Consider the following 27,809-nt stretch of genomic DNA (forward strand, 5'->3'; position numbering starts at 1 on the left):
ATTCAGGGTAAAAATAATCGACCCCATTTCCTCGAAAGGTCACTCAAATTACTAGAAATTGCCGTAGCTACATCAGATGATGTCATTATTTTAGTCCTTATATGGACCTGAAGTGGGTTCAAAGGGTAAGGAATGGATTTATTTGTCAGGTGACCTCTTAAACGCGGAAAATCAAGTTCCAAACTTTGCCTTAGCAAACCTCAGGTCGTGTACGGATATATCAATGCGTGGCGCTGAGCGTGAGTTGGGCGTGTACGGATATATACGGGCATGGCGTTTTAAGGGTTAAAATAGAAAGCATCAAATTATTGACACCAAATCCATTGAGTTGGGCCTAAGGTACCTAAAAACCAAATATGACAATGATAAGATGAGTAGTTCCTGAGTGATTGAATTTTGACCATTTTCGCCGGTTTTTCTACCTCATTTGCATATCTATAAGTCTGAAAAGTTCACTTTAACAACGGCACATCTACACCATATACAGCATCACTATACCAAAAATCAGGCTAATACATCCAGCGGTTCGTGAGTTTTTGCGTTGGACGGACAGACATCCACACATATGGTACATACATACAGACAGACATCTCACATACAGACTTTTTCAACCATATAACCTCCCAATTGCCATATATGTGTGGCAAATGCAGGGCTCCCCCTAAGTCACCAAAATGATTAGCCAACTCATTAGCCAAATCAAAAATCTTGTAGCCATTTTGAGTAACTTTTAGCCAGTTTATGATCTCAAGTGTGGCAACAGCTTTCTCGTTATTCGGGATCCCTAATTTTACAAATCAAGATGTTTTGTATGATGTTCATGATGGTTTTTACATTAAAGAAATATGTGTTTAGTTTTTGCATTTATAATCTGTGTTTTTATTACTTTTCAGGGATAGAAATCCTTTTTGGTGGTAAACTTTAAACACCAGAAACAAAATTAGGTAGCAATTGAATTCAAAAAATCTGGTAGCAATGTTAAGCGTATATTACAAGAGGTACAGATTGAATATTTCTGCCACATCCAGTTAGTATTCACAGTATGATAGCTTGTCATAAGTTACAGGCTTCTCTTGTGGCAAATTTATGCAGTCTTCCATAACCTAAATGTTTGAGCCACACAAGTAAAACAATTTTCCATGCAGAAGACAGCATTTATGGTATAGCACAATGGCAGTGTAGATACGATTATTGTGGTATTTAAAGGGACATAAGCTGTAACTTGTGGCAAGTTTTTCAGTATTATGCTTCTGTATATCAACTACAGTGTCTGACTCTAATCTGTTTGTCATGCTGAAATTTCGAGAATTCTTTTTGTCAACATAGCTTGTATGTGTGTAGTGATCATTGTTTATTGTTTACAAATGAATTCTAGTCCGGACTTGAATACAATTTTCAACAATAACAATGGAGATTATACTCATATAGGTTGTGTTGATATGTTAAATACTTGGCATTAAATTACAGTTTAGGGATTCAATGCAGAAAGTGTAGGGAAACCACAAATCAAAAGTTCTGAAAAAATAGCTAAAAGATACAGCTTAATGGAGCTTTAAGGCCCCGGTTTTACTTGTATGTCATAGTTGTGATCAAGCAGGCTGAAATAGCATCTTGAGTATAAGTACTTTTCTTGAGACACAAAGGGCTGGGCCAAACACAACTCTTGTAAAACAAGACACAACGATATATGTTCATTTAAATTACTCACTGTTTGAGGGCATTCATTGTTTTAATGATTATGATAAAATTTTAGCGCAGATATATTTCCATTTGATATTTTGATATCATCAAGAAATGTCTGATGATGTTCACTTCTAGATCATTAAACTGGTGGAATCTACAACAATATTAAAATCATTCAGAATCACATAATTTCTTGTATAGGTTATAGCAGTTTGAAAGTAGGCCGAATGGGAGTCAGTCATGCTGAATGCCATTTAAATTGGCATTCACTTCTAGATCATTAAACTGGTGGGATCTACAAAAATATTAAAATCATTCAGAATCACATAATTTCTTGTATAAGTTATAGCAGTTTGAAAGTAGGCTGAATGGGAGTCAGTCAAGCTGAATGCCATTTAAATTGGAAAGCAGCAAAATTACCTTTCACCTATTGGACCACCCTAGGTGGTTTCTTGGGAATTGTGTAATTAGGGGGTCTTCATGCATGACATCACATGATGAGATGACCTAGACTTGACCTTTCAGAAAACCTCAGATTTTCTCCTTGTCCTTTGTATTATGGCTCCGTTTGTGAAAGTTTCCTTTGAAATTATGGTTTTTACTATCAAACTGAGTAGTTGCAGGCCAAATTTTGATGCAGCAAAGAAGGTAAAACTTTTGATAGACTCAAGGACGACCCAGGACTCACAGAAGCAAAGCAGGCCTCAGTGTATTCATGGATGTTACGTTCGTGGTGTATTGTAGTATCGAACAGCAACAGTGTTTGTTTTACGTACCAGGGAATTTGTAACTTTGTAGTAAGGAGATTAAACTGTTTCAATACATTGCAACTTTGTAGGAAGGAGGGTAAACTGTTTCAACATCTCACAACATTTTATTGTTAGGTGTAGTTTTCTGTTGAGTAGGTCTAAGAATTCAATAGCCACTACATTCGCCAAACAGGAATTTTTGTAGCCATTTTTAACTTTCTTTCGCATTTGGCGAATTGGCCAATAGGTAGCGGGAGCCCTGAAATGGGAGCTAAAAATTGCCTTTAACATACTGATTGACAAAATTTGCTATAAGTTGAATAAACATAACTAAGGTAACCCTTAGAAACCTACATATCAAAAATCTCAAAACAATGGTACAAGAAATATTATACAGATGGTATTTTAGAAATGATTTTTTCACCAAATCAGCGTAAATATACAACTTTCACCTTAATTTGAACAAACTTGACAAATGTTACTACTGCAAACATACATATCAAATTGCAAAGCAATCAGAAAATCAGCTTCAGCAGAAAATGTCCCAAATACACTAATAAGCAACTTTCACCACAATTTTAACAAAGGTCATCCTTACAGATCTCCATATCAAATTGCAAAGCAAAGGGATGAGTGGTTTCAGAGAAGATTTTTTGACCCAAAACAGCAAAAATTGGCCCAAAAATACAAATATGAAAATTTCACCATAATTTGAAGAAACTCAACTAAGGTTGCCTCTAGGTACATGCAAACCAAGTTTCAAAGCAATCAGAATATTTAATTCAGAGAAAATGATTTTCTAACCTAATATGCAAAAAATTGCCCCAAAAATACAAATATGAAATTTAACCACAATTTTTAGGAAATCTGACATAAGACAACACCAGGAACAAGAGTATAAAGTTTCAAAGCAATCCAACAAAAACATTGGGAGAAAATGATTTTTTGACCAAAAACGGGAAAAATTGCCCAAAAATTCAAATATGAAAATTTCACCTCAATTTGATCAAATCTGACAGAAGCCAACACTAAGGATCATGAACACAAAGTTTCAAGGCAATGGGATGAGTGCTCGCAGAACAAATTCACATCTCAACCCCAGGATGCACCTGTACACCAAATACTAAGACGGTAGGGGCCGCAGTTTGGGAGTTTTTGATGTGGACAGACGTACATCCGCTCACTTACATACATACATACACACACAGAGACAGACGCTGCCGACTCATTATATATTAAGCTCTCTCACACACACACACACACACACACACACACACACACACACACACACACACACACATATATATATATATATATATATATATATATATATATATATATATATATATATATAAAGTGTGAGCTATAGATGCTCCAAAAATACAAATATCTTAATTTCACCAATTTGAACAGACCTAACTGAGTCGCCCCAAATGAACTGTATATCAAGTTCCTAAGCAATTGGACAAGCACTTTTCAGAGAAGAATAACTTTTGACCAAAAGCAGCAAAATTTGGCCCCAAAATGCAAATATGCTAATTTCATCAAAATTTGAACAACTCTATCTTATGCCACCCCATCTGAAGCGCATATCAAATTTCAATGCAATTGGACAAGGATTTTCAGAGATTTTTTGACCAAGCACAGCAAAAAATGTCCAACAATACAAATATGCAAATTTCAACGTGATTTGATCAAACCTAACTGAGGTCACCCCAAGTGAACTGCTTATCAAATTTCAAAGCAATCAGACATGTGATTTTAGACAAGAAGGCAATTGTTGATGGACTATGGCCGGATGGATGATGACAAAAGACCAGCCTATTTGATGAGCTCTGCATTGTTGACAGCGAAACAAAAAATTTTGACAAGAAATATAAAATTTGATATAGCTATTGATCATTTTTATCTTTGTTACTCTCTGTTGACAAAGTATTCATTGCAAGATGACAAATACATGTAGCAATATGGAATAGAGGTAAGCTGTTCAAAGTGTATGTTGCAAAGGGATGGTACTGCTCTCAGTACTCGTACATGATTATATACAGAACTTTTAATACATAACAGTTGACTGAAAATTTTGCCTGTCTTGCACCTGTATGGATGCAAGCTGTTTGGGTTATAGGGACAGGTCACAGAAACAGACATCCATAGATTTCTTGTTGTATATATTGGGTACACTGATCTTTATTGGACAGTGTTGCTGAACAAATTTTGGATTTCAATAACTTACATAATAAGTCTTCCTTCAGCCAAAGATGAGGTACTAACTACCTGCATGTAAGGCCCAGACAATACACATCTTGTTCTTCATTTGACATATATTAACCCTTTACACCCTGACCCCCTGGTACTCTATGACGTCATCGGTCATTTCTGTCCGAGCCGGGTTCAAAGGGTTAATAGACACACATACTGTACCTGTACAAACACATGTACAGCTGATAAAAAATACAAACACAGCTGATTGACAATCACCCAACAAGCTTCTCTTGGCACATTTACATTAAGCATGCATATAAACAATATTTTATGACACCTATAACTAACCTTTGATTTTGTAGGAAGTCGCATTAGCTTGCAAGTGGTAAATTGTACTCTGCGTCTTCTTGACCATTGTATCATGATTAGTCTGTACATGGTTAATTTTATGTTCTTCACGCATTGAAGTTGAATCCGTCAGATATATCCTATATCCAAGAATGATGCCATTGGTTTGATTATCAAGAAGTGGCTAGAAATAGATCAGAAAAAAATTTCATTACTTCACATTCATTTGTTTATCAGTTTAACATATCACTAGCTTGAATAATCATACCAAAATGAAATAAAAGCCCTTTAATTCTATAAATAATACAAACCCTCTCTCGTACACGATTGCCCCTTTTCTTGTAACTAAGGTGGCGAATCTTCCTTCTAATAGTCATGTATCGTAGATTCCCCCTTATATGTACGTAACAGACATGTAGCCATCCTCAGCTTGCATCAAAGTTCCGCTGGAAATCATATTAAAGAAGGGGAAAAACTCAAGTGTTGCTTGCTGAATGGTGCTAGTGTAAGACAAGGTAAGTACTATTTACATAAATTAATTAGCATCCTAAATAAAGGATTGCTCCATAGTCCCCATGTGAGAGGATCTATACAAACTGAAGAACAAGAGGGCAGCTATCCAGGGCAAGGGGAAAAGAATCAAGTGTTTCTGTCTTGCTATTATGTATGAGTAGCACGGGAGACCAAGATCTAACTGGGCAAAATTCAGCAATGCATGCAGAGAATGGCTGCGCATCAATCTCTGGCAATCTCGACTGGCAATTTCCCAAGTTAAGGCACTTGAAGAAACATCTACGCAAACATGTAGATGTACCGGACTACTAACATTCAAACTCTATGTCATCAAAACAGAAGAGGGACGAAGACTGGAATTTTGCAACAACTTATGATGCAAATGGAATAATACCGTATGTTATTTTTCCAAAATGGCACAATGTGGTTTATAAGGGAGTGTTCCAATAGCACATCCTTGGGGAAGAAACTTCTCCCCGTAGAGTGTGTGTATGCCATCAAGGTTTGTATTCTCTGAAACTGCATAGCCAAGAGAGTGACAATGTCTGACTGACACCGTTTTAATATATCCAAACCCTGGCAACATAATGTAGTGTTGGACATTGTTCACCTTCTACTTCAGCAACTGTACATTCTTCTTGAGAATGGAGTTGAACTGTTCTCCAGCTTCAAGGCAATCTGACGAGGGAGAAGGTAGGCAAGGCAAGCCTCCTAATCCCCAAGCTAAAGTTCATGAGCAGGTGATCAGGCTACATGAGAACTTCTGTGGTACAGATGCCCATCTGCATAGGTGTTCAAGCTCTCATGTGAGAGTTCATAGGAACAAGGTAACCAGTAGCCTTGAACAGATTGTTGGTAGTAGCAACCAGTTGGACAACGGAAGCAGATCTACCGTGAATGGCAATGTATTAATTATTTCCATAAAGTTTGTGTGCGATGTGTGATAGTTATGTACGAGCATGAGTACTTCATGAGCTCTACAATGTGTTGAGTGGTTGCAGTCAGAAAATGTATCAACTTAGCCCGGTTATTGAACCACTCTTTTTGACAGTGGCCATTTGGCCGAGCGGTTCTGTCTGTTGCCTCTCGGCTAGGCAACTGGCTGCCATGCCTGATTGAAAACTAGCCATACTTACAGTGTCTCTTCCAATCTACATTAATGTTACTGCGTCCTCGAAGGCTGGTCTCGTGACAACTGTGAAAAGCTATCTAGTGCTAAAATGAACTGTCCACTTCTAAGAAGAGTGACACAAAAGGTTTTATATTTCTCTGCATAACCTGAGGATAGCTGACCTCATGTGAGTGTTGGAAGATCAAGAGAGACATGTAGCCCTTCAACTTGTTGTGGGTCTAGTTGACTATACTCTTTACCTTGGATTAAAAGGCAACTTACAATAAGACATCACCAAAGAACTGCTCCCTCCTTAAGGATGATAAATTCCAAATAGATCATTTTTCTGCCAAATTTTCAACTTCTCTGAGAAAAAGCCTTAAAGTAAGGCCCAGAATTGAGATGTTTCGCCAGTTCAAGATAAGGAATGGTTTCCGTGTAATTCACGATTTTTAAAAATCAAAACAAATGCACGTGGCCATCCTATGTCAAATTGGGGAGCTTTTGTAAACATCGTGGACATATTTGCATTGCTATTTGCATAATCCATCTTGAGTGACACAACGTTGCGTAATTTACATAATGACGTTGTTGGGCTTCTCCAAAAACCAGGATTACTCCCGCCTATCAACAATAAACCGTAACAATGTTTGTTGAAGCACAGTCCCTCCGAAGCCTTGTCCAATAAGTCATTTTCGACATACAGAACTGTTTCCAACTTTCCGCTCAAAACATTGCAGTCAAAAACTACGTATCGCGTGTTTACTAGTATGTTTCACGTCTGTCCATACCATACCCAATAGACTGTAAGACAACCAAAACTGTTCTCCATCCAACTTAATGTTGCGAACGAAAACCTAAAAAAAATGTTCACTTCCGTTAACATTTTACATGTGTGTCGACACGCAAGAAGAAAGTTCCATACTCAAAATTCTTCGATCCTGGTACAGCCGAAAAAAAAAACAACCAAAAACCACGACTTTTTCTGGTATATTATGTCGGTTAATACAATATCTGGCATTCAAAAACTGTTCCCAGAATCCCAACCTATGATGCAAAACATCAAATTATTATGTCCATTTCTGATTATATTTTGTATATATGATAAAATCATCCAAAATTGTTCCTGCTCCAAACTAATTGTAACCGAAAAAAAACGAAACATCTTTTTTCCCAATGCAGTGACTGTGTTTACACACCGGTCGAACTCAGTGAAGTTCGCGTTGTAAGCTTATTATGCACTGTCGTCAGAGCATCTGAACGTAATTACAGTGAATAAAGATTACATCCAAGTACCTCACCAAGGGTTTCAGTGTCGTTTTACTTTGGGAATGGTTGCAATGTCATACAATTTGACAGTCGATCGGGCGACATCCCCTCCAAAGAACTTGTATTCCCCCCAAAACTGTGCACGAAAAATACGCCAACCTCTCCGGGAAATGTTGGCGGGTAACACACGTCGACTTTTCTACATTACGTTCGAATGACCTTGCTTTGGTTTGCAATCTTCACCGACTGACTGGAGCTAGGAGCAATTCAAAAACCAGACCAAGGACCCTTTTTGAGCAGACATTCGCAGCATACCGGTATGCATCTACCAATGATCAGATGATGGGCCGGTCACAGGCCATCTCGATTTTGTGAAGTATATAATTCACAGTCCAAATTCATGTCCATATGATCTTTTTTAAATATTTCCAATGTTTGTTTGACGCAACTTTAAACTTTGGCAAGACTTTTATAGGAACATAAACCAAACAAGAATACAAAAATAATTACGTTAACTCGAAAAATTACATCATTGCTGAAATTGTCATTTTGAATCGACAACTGGTTTATCGCGTAGATGAATTCAACCTGCTGCTGGCCTATCCACTGCTCTCTGTACCTCAACGCAACGGGCAGCAGTTACGAATGAACGATGCCATTTCTGGTTTCAACATGTCAAAGAAGGCGATATTTTAGTGTTGAACCGAAGCACACGACCCGTATTTCATTATTTGTACAAAAATTAACGCATTCTGTTAATATCCCCGTAGTCACGGACTCGCAATAAACCTTCACTTTTCAGAACAAGTTGCCTTCGTAACTCTCGGAGACCCGTGATCAAATTGTTGTTTGACCAAATGTGAAATGATGGCGAATACATTTTACGAGTCAAAAAAAACCCAGACAGATAAATAAATTTACATGAGCCACACAACAAAATGGTTTTAATCATGCCGCTCCAGACAAGGCCACGTTCAGTGATCGTTGTCTGGCTCAGGATCCATGGCGGTAGAAAGAAAGACGTCCATGCTCAGAACACACTTATAAAGCCAAAAAATCGGAGTGTAATTACTAACTCTTTCTTTAACGGCGCCGAAAAGTTCAGACTGTTTGCTACAAAGTGGTTCGGTGACGTGACCCTTCAAAAAAGTGGGTCACAAGCTTTCCTTTTGATGCAAATGGGCGTAAAGATGTGCATGTATGAATAAATGACACCCCTTGTGAGACAAATTTTTGGCCAGTCTACAGCCTGGAAATTACATGGGTAAAAAGTCAGGTCGTGTGGCTGGGACAGTTATCGCTACATAATTTAAATATACATGTTAGGCCCCTAATGGAGATTTATAATGAGCTGTTTGTTGAAGGCACGATAAAGTTGCGGCTACTCGTCAAAATATGGAAACCTTAATTGGCTACCTACCAAACTTCGTATGGAAACCCTAATTATACATGTAAGCTATGGTTGTGGTAGGTGGTTGAACTCGTCGCTTTGCGATGCTTGGCATCTTTTTCATCATTTATTAGACAACTTGTGAACAATAAACAATTAGTCCGATAGTATCACGTCTACATAGCGTTGCAGTGTTTATCTAGGGAACACAGCAAGCTTATTTACATATGACTTTAGGACACACCCGATATCAGTAATGACTGCTGACGTCATTGTTTTTGCCCGCTAAAGCCATTTGCTGTAGCGACGTGCTGAAAAGAAAGGCTCCGACATTGGCGGTTTCCCGCGATTTATTTTATTTTCCTCGGACATTTTCTTTGAACAACTGTCATTTCCGGTTGATATTATCACTAGGTAACAAACTATGCCGGCGTTTAGGATTATGCACGTTTAATTATCAAACGCCGTGGCGTCGAAGTAGCAAAACAGGTTTTTTGCATTTTTCTCGAATTCAATGTGTGAATGAGGTAGCCTTCTTTGGCACCTCATCGATTCACACTCACAAACACTAGCTGCTTGAAATTCACACTGTCCATTGGAAACATAATGAACTCAAAATCCGTATCTGGGATTTCCTTTATATGCTTTTGTTTTTTGTTATGCGCTCTTAAAGGTGTAGACTAAGGTGCTTTTCAAGGAATTGTAATTTTCACGCCATATAATTTGAATGGAGACGCCGAGAAAAAATCGCAGACACTGATTGAAGGACATTGTCAAGGCTTGTCAATGAACAAATTTTCAACCAGAAAGCTTGCAGCATGCTCGCTAAAGGGGGGAAAAACCGTTTTTTGGAAGGTTCAGCAAAACGCTTGTCACATGACTCTTATGCAAATAATGACCGTGTACTGTGCTTGGTCAGATAGCTCTATATCAGGGCTTTCAGAAAATATATACTTTATTGGGGTTTAGGACGTCTTAAATTGAGTAAAAAATAAAAATCTGAAGGTGTCTAAAAGGTATTTATCATCCTTAAAGAAGCTTTAATTGAGGCCTCCAGGCTCCATCTAAGTGGTTGGTGTTCGTCGGAAGAAATTTTGACTTGAAGACAAGGCTTTGCAAAGAAAGCCTTCTCAATTGTACTCCTGTTGTCAGCCTTCAGTACTAACCAGAAAGATGGCTGGAACTTTCCCTATTCTCATAGGCAGAGAGTAGCTGTGGAAACGCAGCTATCTGTTGGCGGGGTAGCATGAGTTGTTATGCGGGTCAAAGGTCAACCCCACCACGGATAGCTGCGGGCCAACTGCCAGCGAAAGTGGGTCCATTACAATGACACCACTTGTATCGGAACTTTGAACGGCTAAATAAACCACAGTGAGTGTAATTCAATAAAATGACCTATACCTGCCTGAACTCTGATTATTGCTCATTCCCTAACTCCTTTTGTGAACAAAATTTCTGGTTTGTTTATGTAATTCGGCTGATTTTCCGAGGAGTACTCAAGATTTTCACTCCAGCAGCAAACTTTGACTTCTATTGATATGCTAATAAGGACTCACGTTTGAACACACAACGTCCACGACGGGTATGGTAATAAGAATTCGTAGTGCTCGTCATTTATGAAACAACTTTGGTTGGGAGAAATTCACTACCCTTTCCGAAAACTATCACTCTGAGTGTAGCTGTGTTGGACGTCGACCTTTGACAGAACTATCATTTCCTTGGAGCACGAGACAAATGGTGCAATCGACCCATGTTCCCATGTATTTTCAGAGCAAACGAACCCATCAAAAAATGATGCGTTAGGCCTATTTTGTACATGTTTTGATGAAGAAAAACAAAGAAAGCTTGTCGCCGCATTGTCGGGTCACCATTTTGAATCGCCATCTTCACCGTTTACAAGTGTGTGGAGACGGGAAGCTTCCTGGCTCGCAAATGTTTCCCGATGAAATTTCCCATATTTGGCATGAAAGCATAGTACACCTAATCAGATACCCTGACAAGTCATTTTAATTTCAGTCATTTTAATTTACTCGATTGGCGAGGCGATCGGCCGTACGCGACATGTGACCGTTGGTAATCTCCTGAAAAGACCATGTCACTATAGCAAACTAAACACTAAGCTTACAATGTTCTCTTGTGCGTTGCGCGCCTGGTGTACGTTCTGAGCAAAGGAAGCCCTTGCCTCACACCCTTACGGACATGAGATTGCGGAGGTGTGAAAGACTGTTTGCCCGTATTAAGATAAGTCGTCGGATCAACTTTGAAAAGCTGAAAAAAGTCGAACAAGTTGGGCTAGGGGTACACGCCCACCCGTAACTTTTACTTGCGTTTTATCTGGACAAGGGGGCGATACGCAATGCAAGACAGTGACGTAGGCTAACTTCAAGACCCAAAGAGTGATTTTACGTTTGGTTGTATGGGGCATGTCATAGGCCCTTTAAAACACACTGGGAATACATTACAAATTGCTGATGTATGGACCACAACTATCACAAAGCATGAAAAAGATGAATTTCTCTAAATATCTAAGTATATGCTGCTTCATGAAATTTACTAATCACTTATCCTCTAAAGCAATCATTTTAAGAATTATATACTAATTTATAAACTTAATATGCAGCATGTTGAAGCAAAGTAAATAACCACAAAGTCACATATAGGAATTCGCTTATAATTATTGAGTTCATACTTCTCTCTGATTGAGCACCTTAAATCAAAATGACAGGTCGTATATAGGAAGGTGCACATTCACTACCATATACACTGCTGTTTTTTCAGTTTTTAAACATTTTTTATGACTCAGTAAGATTGAAATGACATTTTGGGGGTTGCGGTTTTCAAAAAACCAAGTCATCGCTGATGACACAGTCCCTGCTCACACCATTAATTGTGGTGCACATGCACGCTACAATATGTCTGTGTGCCAATGCCAATGAATGCAACGAAATCTCTTCGGGGATAGTTGAGTTCAAAAACATGAAAAAATCACAACAAAATGGCCACCTAGTGGCCATATTGGATCGTATATCAAAATGAATTGACGTGCATATACATGCCATAATATTTTATCTGTGTATGAACATTGAAAAAAATCAGTTCAGCAATTAGTTGATTTATGGCTAGAAAACAAGAAATAATCGCAACAAAATTGCCGCCAGGCAGCCATATTTGATCTTATCGTGATATAAATTGACATGCATATATATGCCATTTAGTATTTTATCTGTGTACCAACAATGAACAAAATCAGTTCAGGGATAGTTGAGTTATAGCTCAAAAATATGAGAAAATTGCAACAAAATGGCCGCCAGGTGGTCATATTGGATTGTATCGCAAAATAAATTAAGTTGCATATGTATGCCACATTACTTTATCCTTGCAAACAGTTTGAAAAAAAAATGGCTCAGGGCTGACAGAGAAACGGCTGCTGACAGACGGACGGAAGGACGGGACCCAATCTATAAGTCCCCACTGGACTGCGTCCATGGGGATTAAAAATTTGCAAGCTTACAGTAATTAAAAAGGTTATAGTTTCATTACATGTTGATATACATGATTTGCTTGCAGATTGCTGCTAACAAAACATAATTGTGTGAAGCTTTAATATGTGGATGTTATTCACATGTAAGGAAGACAACCTTACCTTCCACTCTACCTCCCATTTTATTGCACTTTTTTCACTGTTTCCTTGTCGATTTATGAGAATTTCAACACTGCCAGTTGGAGCTGAAATGTAAATATATAAGCTTGAAGTACGGACAAATAAAGAAGCCATGTCCACAATAATTCACATTAAAAACTTCAAAGTTATGTATACTTGTTCAAAAACTGCAATGCACTTTAAAATAGAAAAGCAAAGAAGAAGATTTCTGTGAAGGCGAGAGAAATTCCGTGTAAAGCAAGCAGTGTTATCACATGTAGTAAAGATATCGTGCCCATATGCAACACCTGCAATTTATCAACAATGATTATTCTTAAGACAAATTCTACTGAGATTTATTATCAAGCTTAATGTATATTGAATGTCAAAAGCTTCAGTTTTATGAATAAGAATAATGAAAAATTCAAAAATTCATTGAAGGTTTTTTGGATTGCCTAAATCTGCAGAAAAGACAAAAGTATTCTTGATCTAACTTCTTCTACATTTTTCATTGTGTGTAGAGAAACAGAAACAGTGGGTGACAGACAATAGTCAATAATGGACATTAAAAACTATCTGAAAGGCTCTGCGTCACTGACAGCTCAAAAGTATACAGAACATCGTCCAAGAGATACATTTCAAGTAGGCCATTTGACTTATCTACACCCAATTTTTTCTGTCAACTTTAGATCCTACTGCCCTCAAATGAAGGAAAAACAAGAGTAGTATAATTTGCACCCTACGATACCACTGCCATGAATTTGATCAGTAGAAAGAAAAACTCGTCTGTTCAAGAGTCAACACTAAGAAAGGCAGGCATCCTATCAAGACACATTCGAAGGATAAATGGTACAAAAAGAGATCAAACTTGCAGCTCTTCATAAGTGTTGCTTCAACAGATTTGTTCTTGTTGGTCATTACCCGAGCAGTACTTGTGTTATATCACGGTCACTCTACGTTGGGTAGAGTAACCGTGGTTATATTAAAGGGACAAAGTCGGCCATTTTTCATGAATTTTGTTTGATGCGAGATACTGCTTGTATTGTTTGGCATGTCGAAAGATACCGAATGAATTCGTGACCATGCATATATTCGACTCCGGTTTTAGACACGATAAACAAAACCATCGTGAAAATGAATTAATGGTCATGACCATTAATTCATTTTCACCATGGTTTCATGTACCGTGTCTAAAACAGGGGTTGAATATATTCATGGTCACCCATTCATTCAATGTCTTTCGACATGTCAAACAATATACGTAGTATCTCGCATCAAACAAAATTCATGAAAAATGGCCGACTTTGTCCCTTTAACAACTGTATGTCAAGGTAACATAGGCATCCTTTCACAATCTATGATTAAAACATTCAGTTTCTAAATTAAAACGTCATTTGTAATGTCAAAAACAATAGCTGTTGTTCACTTGTACATATAAAATGAGAGTCCAGGGTATCAGGGTGCATTAGGAATGTGATATGAGGTTGCCCACAGCTGCTGCATATTCATCAGATGCAAATCATGCTCAAAGGAGACTTTCTCCATTTTAGTCCACATCAGTGTAGGACTTCAAAATCATAAATACAATCCACTCAGAATCAGATATTAACTCCTTGTTTAAAAGTTCTGCTCTTGTAAATGAGAAATTAATGGTGGAACAACTAAATTACAACATGATACTGTATATCCTTTTTGGATGCATAATGTTCTTTAAGTCATTGTTTACCTGAGAGTTGGGCAAAAGAAAAACCATATGTACGGTACATACTGTAGTGCATACAGATTAACATGGCAGTAATATTTGTTAATCACAAAAGAAAATCGATGAGCATTCATGTTCTGCTATTCTATGATCCAATTATCATGGGCCTCCATCCTAGCTAATCATACTGTGTTATGTTGTATACAAGTATACTCAATTACATATATTAATTGATCTGGCAAAGATCTATGCAAAGTTTACACATTTGTAGTTAAGTACTACAAGTGCACAAAGATATTCAAAATTGTAGACTAACAATCTTGATGCCATGAATATGAAGATATACTTCTAGTATATGTTTGTACACCTCCAGAATACCATGTTATTCATCAGTGAATGGGTCTATAGATCACCAAATTGTAAGGTACATCCGCATTCCAGGATACACCAAGCATATATATCCTTTATTTGGTCATCTGATTAAAGTGGAAGAAAATACCAGTTTTTTAGGCCTGGCTACCTCAATGTTTCACCATTACAATGTTATTAAGCTAACATACATGTAAGTTGCCTACCTGCCTCCTTGGTCGTAGCATTGACAACTTTTGACCATGAACTCCATGCAGAGTGGCTGTTCTTACGATTAACGTCATAAACATAATCAGATAAACAAGCTACTCTGAAGAAATATGTAGTGAATGGCTGTAGTTGTTTGAAGTGCATCTCAGTTTGGTCAACACGTGGAACTTCTTCCTGTTGATTCAGATGATTTTAGTATACATGTACCACATTATCTTAGTGTGCACACATACAGAATGAACAAGTTGCTGTCAAAGCGATGATTGATACTTGTTTACGCCTTATGCAATACAATATTAAATGTTATTTTTATACACTATTTTCAGTTTTCCATGAAAACTCATGATCAAGATATTTGCTAGGTACCTATTTGTCATCCTTCAAGGGAGCTAATGTGCCATTGATTAAAGATGTTGCATCTATGTGATAAATTTAAAAAGTACTGACCATACAAAAAAAGTTGTGGATCTTTACTTTAAGAAAAGTTTCTTCAAATACAGGTAAGTTCAGTATACCTCATTCCAAATGTAAGGCGTATCTATTGCATAGGATATCTTGTAGTGTAACATATATTGCTTCAGCCAGTCTTGCGGACTTGACCAATTCAGAGATATTTCATTTGAACTGACAACTATTGCCACCAAAGATTCAACTTTATTAGGCACGGCTGAAAAGATATAAAATTGTGCAGAATATTCCATAATTATTTCATATTTTCGATAATGCGAAATTTCAAAATTTCCAAAACTTTCTGATTAAATACCAAGTTTCATCAAAATTGATATCTTATCAAATTTGCTGCAGTGTTCCTAGTTGTACCACCTAATTACAAAAATTCATGAAATATGCAAATTGGCGTGATACTGCTATATGTATGCTCACACAATTACAGCTCTGGTATATCAACATCTTCATAAAGTTTCATCAACTTTGAGTCAGTATTTCTTGACATATCATTTTAATTATGAGAATTCATTACATCTGCAAATTAGCAAATTGGTACAATACTGCCATATGTCTTTGTGCACTATAAGACCTCTGTGTGACCAACATCTCTACTTATTTTCATCAAATTTGCTCTGGTGTTTCCAGAAAATTACCACGCTAATTACAAAAATTAATCAAACATGCAAATTAGTAGCAAATTAGTAATTAATTAATTTACATGATATTTCTAAATATATTTGCACACTATTACAGCAAGGTTTACCAACATCAGCACCAAGTAGCATCAACTGTAAGTCAGTATTTCTTGATATATCACCTTAATTATGAAAAATCATTAAATAAGCAAATTAGCAATTAATTGGCAAAATACTGCCATATGTCTTTATGCATAATTAGACTACTGTGTTACCAACATCTGTGTAACGTTTCATTAAATCAGGCGCAGTCTCTCTGGAAGCATCCCTTTTCCCCTAAATCAATAATTACGCAAATTAGCACCAATTATGCATGCCACACCCAAAACAATCGTTCTATTCCTGAATAAAAAGGACACAATTGCATTCTACAGACTCAGTACGCCAAAGAGATCATGTGATGGCGGTACAAACAAACCTACATGTGTACGTACAAACATGTACGGAATACATGTATGTCTCTGCGCATTTGCGCACATGGGTTTGTTTCTACCCTGGTCAATTAGAATTCCGGGTCTGACCTATTGACATGCATATGTATGCCAGTATGTATTATCATTGTAACAAGTTTCAAAGAAATTGGCCAAGGCATGTTATAGATATCTGCGTGGACACATGGTTGCAAAGAGCTCAATCTATAATGCCCCGACGTGTAAAAACCTTGAATTTCAAAGTGTTTTGAATTAAATGTGTCCCTACTGCTCAGTTTACATGTAACAATTTGTGTAACTCAAGACATTTTCTCACAGGAACATGTCAAATGTTGATAAATTTATATTATTCAACTACGTTCAAAATACCACAACAGCTGCCACCAGAGAGAAACTCAATCATTTGTAAGCCATTTAATTTTTAGTTCAAGCGTCCGTGTATCTGTGTGTGTGTGTGACTGTGTGTGTTTGTTTGTTTAAACGATAACTCAAGAACACCCAAACGGATTCAAGTCAGATTTCCTGGACTGGCACCATGTGCTTATGGCAAGAACTGATTAGATTTTGGTTAGTGTGGTTTGCATATTAAAGAAGTTATGAAACATCATCTATTTTTATAAAATGGTATGCAATTAAGACAGTAATGACAGTGTCGACATATATCAAGAAATACTGAATAAGATTTCATGAAACTTTTCACTTATGACAATCTCAGAACATTATGATGATACTGTGAGTGTCATGTCAATTAACTGCTCCTTTGCATATTTAATAAATTTTTGTAATATAGGGTTATTCACAAAATACGGCCCTGTATGGACGAGGGCTCAGTGAGTGCCGTATTGGACGAGCCGAAGGCGAGTCCAATACGTCACTCACTGAGCCCGAGTGTTTGGTCATGTGATATGTTGTTCCCTAAAATGTATTTTTAAATATTGTGAATTATTTTTTGATAAATCATAACCATTTCAGATGCATGTTTCTGCAAGGAAGACATAAAGTAGGTGTTTACAAATGTAAAATGTGTTGATTTTCAAATACAGAATCATGTCAGATGCTGCTGTTTGTGGTTCATTTACTCTGCATTTTGTGAGAAAAATCTTAAATATGTACGTCTATAAATAAAGTAAAGGGTAGTTATTATTACATATATGTAAAGACAATGCCATGAAAATTGCAACTGTATTCAAATTTAAGTCATTTTATGAATTCAAAACACGTCCTTATGCTTCAAATATTCATATTCTTTGCCAACTCTGGTCACATGTGTCATGTGATCAGTCACGTGACCTGGAAATACAAAACTTATGTATGAAAAAGTGGGAAATTTCATGCTGATTCAGAAAATACCGGTATATGGTTTATTGGTACTTACTTAATTTTTACTCTAAGCAGTGTTCATGCAATGACCACACCCAAGATTTTATCAATGTTTACATAAGGGGCCTGGTACATAGGAATACACTGGCCTTGGTAGTCAAGGGGTTAATGAACTTTGTAATTAGTGACATAACACTGAAATTATGGCACCAAATTTGGTGAAACCTGCTACAGATATTTATCTGATTTTCGGTCACCTGATAACCTATGCCATGATCCCTATGCTTTTCATTTACTGTAAGAGCACTGACTGATTGTGTTACTGATTTCATTCTTACCAATAAAATAATAATTAGTCTTTGCTTATGCGTAAAACATATTCCAAGTAAGTAAAAAACACTAACCACCAGTCTATAAAATGGTTTTGTACTTACTTTCATAATCAGGGTCAAAGAGGAGCTTGACAACACTGGATCCCAGGGCATTTTTCAGTTTTAACCTCATCATATGTGCAGTGCCATAGTCTCTTGGAAAGTAACAGCTGTTTTTTGTTTGGCAAATGCATAACATTCCTTTCTTGTCATCAACATCAACACACTTATGAAATTTCCTAGAATATCTGTGACAAAATACAACAAGAAGATGATTAAATTGAAATATCTCATACTTATACATGCATCCAACTTCAACATTGAACAGTATAATACATGATAATAGTTGTAAATGAGGATACTAATATTTCACTATTTAGCTCATGACAGAGTTCCCTCGGAAATTTAGAAGATTTAATTACATGCTACTAAATTGGAGTAAAGTAACAATTAGAATGTGTGACTGGTGTGAATACATAAAGAGTTAGAGCTATACTACCCTGGTACATATCAAAGTACCTTGTTTTTGCATCAAGTGCAAATGAAACTGGTCCCGGTAAGTATGAGGAAGGCAGAACCAACCTGACAAAAATAGTGACAACATAACTGTTCGCTCCCATATAATTATCAAAACAAGCCAATAATTGTATGAAACATGGACACACATGCAGACAGACTGACATACACAGAGTGGCACAGAGTAATGACATTGGCCCCCTTGTGTGCCTTGGCCCATGGAGAGTGATAAAGATATAACAAACAGCTGAATGTAATGATAAAATAGTTAGGTACAGGTCTACAGGCACTGAGGGTGAATACGTTAAAGCAATTTGATTAGTTTCTTTTCCTTTTCTACCTGAGATAATTTTTAAGACATTTAATCTGCAAGGCATTTTATGTATTGACAAATATGTTATCTTTTACAAGCACACAGCAAACTGTTCTTGATTTTTCATTTACAATATTTGACATAGACTGAAATACATCACATGCAACCAATGTTTACATTCTGCCCATACACCAGATACATGGCGAGATTTCAACATACAATTATTAAACTCAGAAACCCTACGGGGAAAAGTAAACATTGTTTTCTTCCGGAACAGCTGGTGCATCTTACAAACGTTACCAATTACACAAGGATGATGACACAAGAGATAAAGTTAAGAAATTTACCTGTGGCACAAACAACTTTCCTATAGCCGTATAACTCTCTATAGGGGGGGGAGGTTAATGAGCAATGACGTTATTTTTTTGGAAGAGCGCCGCCATCGGTTCATGTGGACAGGTTTTGTTTGTCTTTGAATCACGCTCGATTCTGAATCAACTGCTGGCTGAAATCGTTCTGCACATGCACGAATCGCAAGACAGAAAGACAACCTTGTAAACAGTGAAAACCCGGTGGAATTCTGTCATTTCTTTCGTAAGTTACAGATCTTTGAAAATCGCTCTCAAAAATTTGTGATTTTCCAAAGTTTTCTGGGCATTTTTTCTGTCCTTTTTAGGGGACCTGGAAAAGATGAGTGAGATTTTTCATGTGGAAACCGCTATTTTTCCCAGTGACCTGAAGAAATCACCTAACATTTTTGCCCACAACCAAGTCAGGAAGGCGACTGTAAATGTATGGAACGGTTTTTTTATGCAAAGCCTATTTTCCATCTTTTGACAAATAGGATTGGCTGTTTGACCAAGAAAATGGATGAGGTGAGCGGTGATAGACCCTCTGAGGAGAAGCATATCTCCATGCTAAAGCACACAAGACCTAAAAAAGCCTGCAAATGTCAACTTATATGCCAATGAACTCATGAAGGTGTGCCAGTGCCACCACAAAGTTGATCACGTCCGTCCAGGCCTTTCCGACACCCCCCCCCCCCCCATGGCAGTACGTACGTACGCGTACGGCAAATCGTTGGCATACGACAGCAAAATTGCTTCTGAAAAGTGTTTCACACTGCACAATTCGAGGACCCTCTGCAGGGAAGTAGTTATCCAACTGCTGCAGTCTTTTTGTTGAGTCTTTCCGTTTGTTCTCTATTGCCTTTTGGGTGACCCTTTTATTTTTTTGTTTCTCATCTCCAGAGGAATACTTAGGCAGAGCGGGCGTTCGAAATAAAAAAAAAGTACCCAAAAAAAATAATTATTTGTTTCAGTTCAATGTTCTGTCCATTCAGTCTCTACAATTTTTAAGTATAGAAAAACGTGTACTTGTTTCAGTTCAATGTTCTGTCCATTCAGTCACTGCAATTTCTTGTCTTTCACTTCAGTGTTCTGTGCTCTCTGTCCTTTCAGTCTGAGTCCCTGCAATCTCACAGTTTGATGATGGTGGTGCTGTTGCTTGGATGATCGCCTCAAAGGTGGCGCAAATAAAAAGTTTTTTTATTTTCATGTCGGAGCTGAAATTTACAGTCGGTCGGGAGATGAGAAATACAAAAATAAAAAATGTCGCCCTTATCAATGGGACAAAGCGAAATGTTTTACCGTCGCTAGTCATTGTTTACGTAAGTGATTTTGAAATTCGCTGGATATTTGCTGGGTCAACTCAGGTCGTCAGCCATGTGCGCATGAGCACCAAATTTACCCAGCAGCCTCGGCGAAAAGTTATACAGCCATAGGGCTCTATGGGGAAAGTTGTTTGTGTGTGGTGACCTTGACTTTTCCTTTCAAATCCTTTAATACCTAACTTGACATCTTAAACTAAAATACATTGCATGGTTAATTGCAAGCAAAAATACATCGGGGGTGGACCATTGGATAAAGAATGGGTGTCTGGAAGATTGATGAGATACATTATCTTTTTTATCCAATCCATTGTACATTCTTTTTTCCCCACTCTCCAACCTTTTCTTTCTGTCAAACCTTCTCTGGCTGATTTTTTTATTGACATTTATTTGAAATTTTTTTCAAAATCTGCCAGGAACCCCCACCCCCTCCCTCACTCTTAAACATCGAAAAAAATTTATATTTGTTGGAAACCAAACTTGCTAATATCACCACAGCTATGTTTTAACACCGAATACAGTTTACCATATCAAATGCTTACTAAAGCACCACATTATATACTCTTGGTTCCATTAGGTCTAAAATTACCCCAAAAGGGAGCTAAAAAATGGTACAATTTTCATGCAAAAAATCTTAAAAATACAAAATGAAATATATCCCAGTATAATCGACAGTTTCGCAAATTTAAAGTTGCCCCAAAAATTCTGAATTCCGGATTTCAACCTAATTATAATATATCAAAAACCCTAAGAACCTGTTTACTAAATATCAAGGCAATATGACTGGTAAATTTTGAGAAACAAATTTTTTGACCAAAAAAGAGAAATATTGCCCCCAAAATAAAAAATTGCAGATTTCATCCTACTTTCAATATATCTTATTGACATAAACCCTAGGAACCTGTACACTAGATATCAAAGTTATCAGATCAATAGTTTGAGGAGAAAAATTTTTTGACCATAAAAGACGAAAATTGCCCCAAAAATAAAAAAATTGCCAGTTTCAACGTAACTTCAATACATTATATCGTCATTAATCTTACATCCCTGTATAGCAAATATTAAAGCTATCAAATCAGTAATTTTTGGATAAAAATTTGTTTTATCAAAAATTGGGAAAATTGCCCCAAAATTACAAATATGACAATATCAATACAATTTGTACAAGCATGACTGAGGTCATCCAGAGGAACGTGAATATTAACTTTCAGAGCAATCAGACAAGTGATTTCACAGAACAAGACTTTTTTACTAAAAACAGAAAAAATACCCTAACCAGATATGAACTGAAAATGCTCACGTGTTTCATACAGTTATGTGTAAATTTGAACCTTTGCCACATGTTTGCAACTTCATTGAAAGTATTATGATCAACATAATGAACAATAATCACCGCTGATTAATTCTCAAAGGTCATGAAGTATACAAATATGTAATTAGCTGAAATAAAAATATTAAAGTTCTTTGACTGCTGTCATTTACATAGCAAGTGTAATTACCGTTGGCCAAGTCCTTCAAGCCATATATGCCGAGCTGTGAAAGCTCATTAGATATGCAAATTGTAAATTAGCTGACATGAAAATGTGAAATGACTTTCGATATTGTTTTAACCAGATATAATCATCAATGTTGTCATGTTTTGCCAACTTTGATCAAGTAAATCCCAGTATATATCCCTAATAAGCAAAGTTCATTAAATATGTAAATTAGGAATTGACTTAAGTAAAAATGCTTAATGATTGTCAATAATGTTGTATCATGGTATCTGCAATATATGTAGCAAGTTTTGTCAACTTTGGTCAAGTCAATTCAGATATATATCTCTAATTAGGAAAGTTCATTAAACATGCAAATTAGGAATTTGCTGAAGAGAAAATGATTAATGACTTTCAATAATATTGTATTACAGTGTCTGAAATGTACATAGCAAGTTACATCAATTTTGATCAAGTCAATTCAGATGAATATCCCTAAGTATGAAAATTCATTTAATATGCAAATTAGGAATTGGCTGAAGTAAAAATGTCTTTTGACTTTCAATAATGTTATATCACAGTATCTTTGATGTATATAGCAAGTTTCAATGACTAAAATCAAGTTAAATTGTGTTGCTAAGTTATCCCTATATACCAAAAATCAGACCTCTAGCTCTATTGGCTGGCTCAGAATTAGATATGTGCATAAATAATTAGGTACAGGATGTGATGTCATAAGGTCTCCCATCATACCAAATATGAAGGGTGTAGCACTTGGGGTTACTTAGTTATGGCCATATATGTATATTTGAGGTCAAAGGTCATCAAGGTCACATGACATTTTGTCAAAAAAATTGTATTGCTAAGTTATTCCTATATACCAAAAATCAGACCTCTAGCTCTATTGGCTGGCTCAGAATTAGATATGCGCATAATTAATGAGGTACAGGATGTGGTGTCATAAGGTCTCCCATCATACCAAATATGAAGGGTGTAGCACTTGGGGTTACTTAGTTAGGGATGGACCATTAGACCTTGGGAGGGGGGGGTGGTCACAATGAAATTGTGAAAATTTTTTTTTTACTATTGTAAATTTCTGAAATTTTTTTTTTCCAATTGAGATTAGCTGTGCAAATTTTTTTTTTCAGAGTAAATTTTCAGATTTATGATTTTTTTTTAGTTCGTGGCTATCTGAAGATAAAGAGGGCAAAGATGTGGTGCCAAGCACCACAAGCGACCACGCAAGCGGTCACGGGGGGGGGGGGAGGTCAGGAGAGGGGTGTCCCCCTGCTGCTGTTGGAGCTTTTGAAGAATAGAGATTAAAATGGTGTTATTTGGTGGCACTTGGGGAGTATTTTTGCGGGGGGAGGTCAGGAGGGGGTGTCCCCCTCCTGCCGTTGGAGCTTTTGAAAAATAGAGATTAAAATGGTGTTATTTGGTGGCACTTGAGGAGTATTTTTGCGGGGGGTGGTCAGGAGGGGGTGTCCCCCTCCTGCCGTTGGAGCTTTTGAAAAATAGAGATTAAAATGGTGTTATTTGGTGGCACTTGGGGAGTATTTTTGCGGGGGGAGGTCAGGAGGGGGGTGTCCCCCCTCCTGCTTTTGGAGCTTTTGAAAAATAGAGATAAAAATGGTGTTATTTGGTGGCACTTTGGGAGCATTTTTTTCGGATTACACATCTTCTTCTGAAACACGGTCTTCTTGCTCCTCAGTAGCTTCCTATAGTTTTGAAAATTGACTATTTTGGTTTCCTGGCTTTCCTTTCTACTGCGTGGTGAAATGCCTACATTCACCCCACCAAACATCGTGCATATCTCATGATTTACAATTGATTTTGACAAGCTGAGAAGCTAAAATAAGCTAAATAATATAGTTAAATTTGCATATTTGTGTTTTTAGAGCAATTGTTGCCCTTTTTTGATCAAAACATCTATTTCTCTGTAGCAGCATTCCCAAATTGATTGGATGTGTATAGATGTGTTGAAATTTCAATATTTGTCTTTTTAGGGCAATTTATGCCATTCATGGTCAAAAAATCTGTATTCTCTGAAAGGGCTTGTCCAATTTCTTTGAAATTTGCTACACAAAAACGATTATTCATGCAGATTTATTTAGTATTTGCTATCGAGAAACTTTCAAAGTTCAACCCTTTTGTGTTTTTGTGTTGGGATTTGTTGGATAGATGGCATTCTACGTAGTGTATTGTTGAATGTTAAAACATATGTTGCTGTTGTTTTTTGAGGCTGTTTTTTGAGAAAAAAGAATTGAAAATGCCTTTTTAAAAGCAAAATAATACACAATGACTTGATATGTTGTTTTATCATTATTGACGTGTTTCTACTTGTTCACCCATTCTTGCATTCATCATTGCAATAAAATGCTGTGAAAAAAATGAAACTGATGTGGCCTGCATCTGTTTACCTTGATCTTAAAAGGCAAATACAACTTTCTGTCTTGACAACCATATCATAGTTTCAATGTTTTACCTACTGTACCTGCTTGGTTTGTACGCAGGAAAAAAGTAGAAAACAGGCTCTATAATTTCATAATTTTCAAGTGATCAGAATACAAAAGTCCTGAAAAGATAAGATAATCACAACTTCCAGTATAAGGGATACAGTCACTCTAAATGTATAAATTAAAATTAAAAATGTGCCGGGAGGCAGAAAGTTGCTTTTGTCGTTAAAATTTACAGAAAATTCAAAATTTTAAAGACTTTTGCAGATTTTTTTTTTACGCCTTTGTCTTCTTATTTATTTTTTTTTTATTTTGCAAACTAGTTTGAAGATTTTTTTTTTCCTAACTCTCTGCTCTGAAAATTTTTTTTTTCTGTTTTTGACCACCTCCCCTCCCAAGATCTAATGGTCCGTCCCTTATGGCCATATATGTATATTTGAGGTCAAAGGTCATTGGGGTCACATGACATTTTGTCAAAAAAATTGTATTGCTAAGTTATACCTATATACCAAAAATCAGACCTCTAGCTCTATTTGCTGGCTCAGAATTAGATATGCACATAATTAATAAGGTACAGGATGTGATGTCATAAGGTCTCCCATCATACCAAATAAGAAGGGTGTAGCACTTGTGGTTACTTAGTTATGGCCATATATGTATATTTGAGGTCAAAGGTCATCAAGGTCACATGACATTTTGTCAAAAAAATGGTATTGCTAAGTTATCCCTATATACCAAAAATCAGACCTCTAGCTCTATTGACTGGCTCAGAATTAGATATGCACATAATTAATGAGGTACAGGATGTGATGTCATAAGGTCTCCCATCATACCAAATATGAAGGGTGTAGCACTTGTGGTTACTGAGTTATGGACATATACTCATATTTAAGGTCAAAGGTCATCGAGATCACATGACATTTTGTCAAAAAATTTGTATTGCTAAGTTATCCCTATATACTTATTTTCACTTTGTTTAGTGTGATTAGATATTATTTTAGCTGAAAAAAGGGTCCAGGGAAAGTAAGGAAAATCCAGTATTCCACAGTGTAACAATTGGCTGAAAATATAAAATTTCTTTCAGTCTCTAGAATCCAAAACCGAATCCGAAACTGAATCCGAAACCGAATCCGAAACCGAGTCTAATTTCAGCATCGTCTAGCCAGAGACGATGCTGAAGTTAGACTCAGTTTCGGATTCGGTTTCGGATTCAGTTTCGGATTCGGTTTCGGATTCGAATAACTGAGAATAGTTTTATATTTCCAGCTTATGTTATTATTTTTTCGAAAATATGATAACTACTGATATACACAAGGAGATATTCTAACAAGATCACCTTACTGCACATGTAGTATATATTTCATGACATAAATGTTTCGCACATAATCATAATTTATACAGTTTACAATACAAAAAACTTTAGGCAGTAGAGCAACAAACTGTAGTGCATGAATACACCAAACAAAACTGCTGGAAAATTAGTCAAAAGTTTCAACTCATGAGCAATTATGGGTATTATGCAGTTTAGACTATTCAAGCTAACAGTACTTCGCACAATACAAAGAAAAGCATTCAATGCAATCTTTATTATACAACATATTAACTGATAGTTTAGTCCAGGTTTGGTATGGTACATTCAAAATGAAACCTACGCAGAACAATATCAACAAAAACAGCAAAGTAATACAGCACATTAACATTATAGTCCAGTCAAAATAGGGTTAGACCCACCACAAATTGCAACAGAATTTTTTTCTTCAGAATGCATTTTAGAGAGGTACCCAGAACAACATATTAAAAGTTTACTCGAATCCACCTTGGGGAAATATGCCTAATTTGCATAAATCAAATATGGCGGCCAACCATCGGACAAAATAACATAATTGGCCATATATCACATGTTAAACAAGCTATTTCAGTGATTTCAACATCTGACACTAGTAATTTGGCTCGGGGAATCATTTTGGAGGTATAATGTTTCATATAGGCACTTCACTAATTTGCATAATTCCAATATGGCGGCCAGCATTCCTACAAAATACATTTTTGGTCATATACCATGTATTAAACAAGCAATTTCAGTGATTTCAAAGTTAAAGGTATATTTCTATGGCATGAACAAACGATTTTCGAGATGCAATAATTTGCATGGGCACTTTATTAATTTGCATAAATCCAATATGGTGGCCAACATTCCTACAAAGGACATTGTCGGTCATATACCACACATTAAACAAGCTATTTCAGTGATTTTAAAGTTTTAATATTTTTCTTGTACATGAAGAAACACTTTCAGTTGTTCAATTTTCACAAAGTCCCTTTGATAATTTGCATAAATTAAATATGGCTGCCATATTAATGCCCATTTCTTTATAGCTTCTAATATAAATAAGGGTTTGATATAGGTTTTAGCACTAGAAATCTATCGAGAAGAAACTGTTGTCCTTGGACATTTATTTTTAAAATTTTGATTTTTCTATATATGACGACTGTTAATGATTGTTAGTCTTCTAAATAATATATTCTCTTTCTGGTGATAACATTGGGTTCATCTGTGTACGGCATTTTTGTAATTCGTATGGGTGTTTAACACTGTACAGTGTCAAAAAATGTAATCTCTAATGTTTACTGTTAAAAAAGACGTGTTCAACATCTTAAGTTTTTAATTTAGATTGAACCCCTTTCTTATCGATGGGCGCATCTTTATAAGACACACCCCCCCTTGATGATAAGCAAGAAGTCATTACACTTAACAGCAAAAATACAATAAACACAACAAAGCTATAAAAACAAAAAAAAATGATATGACCAAATGAAAAAAATGCCATGATACGCACAAATTAAAACTTAGCACTATTGCAAACAATGTCAAATTTATAAAAACTTAGGACACGCAAACTCATAAAAACTGAATACTGCATGCTTTAGCA

At 36.4% G+C, this 27,809-nt stretch overlaps 1 protein-coding gene across 2 annotated transcripts in view; it reads right to left on the bottom strand.

Annotated features, from left to right (window-relative positions):
- The window catches only part of LOC139138228 (uncharacterized), a 118,692-nt gene that overhangs the window by 27,312 nt on the left and 63,571 nt on the right, over window positions 1-27,809 (bottom strand). For both annotated transcript variants that reach the window (XR_011553561.1, XM_070706511.1), the window contains exons 7-11: window positions 18,514-18,698; window positions 15,702-15,853; window positions 15,183-15,360; window positions 12,909-12,991; window positions 4,983-5,166 (exon numbers count right to left, since the gene is read on the bottom strand). Coding sequence is in view for 1 of the 2 variants with exons in the window: in XM_070706511.1 (XP_070562612.1) it covers window positions 4,983-5,166; window positions 12,909-12,991; window positions 15,183-15,360; window positions 15,702-15,853; window positions 18,514-18,698 (782 nt within the window). In the remaining variant the exon portion in view is untranslated. The remainder of the gene's footprint in view (window positions 1-4,982; window positions 5,167-12,908; window positions 12,992-15,182; window positions 15,361-15,701; window positions 15,854-18,513; window positions 18,699-27,809) is intronic.

This window comes from Ptychodera flava, chromosome 8 (assembly GCF_041260155.1).
Source record: "Ptychodera flava strain L36383 chromosome 8, AS_Pfla_20210202, whole genome shotgun sequence".
NCBI lineage: Eukaryota > Metazoa > Hemichordata > Enteropneusta > Ptychoderidae > Ptychodera > Ptychodera flava.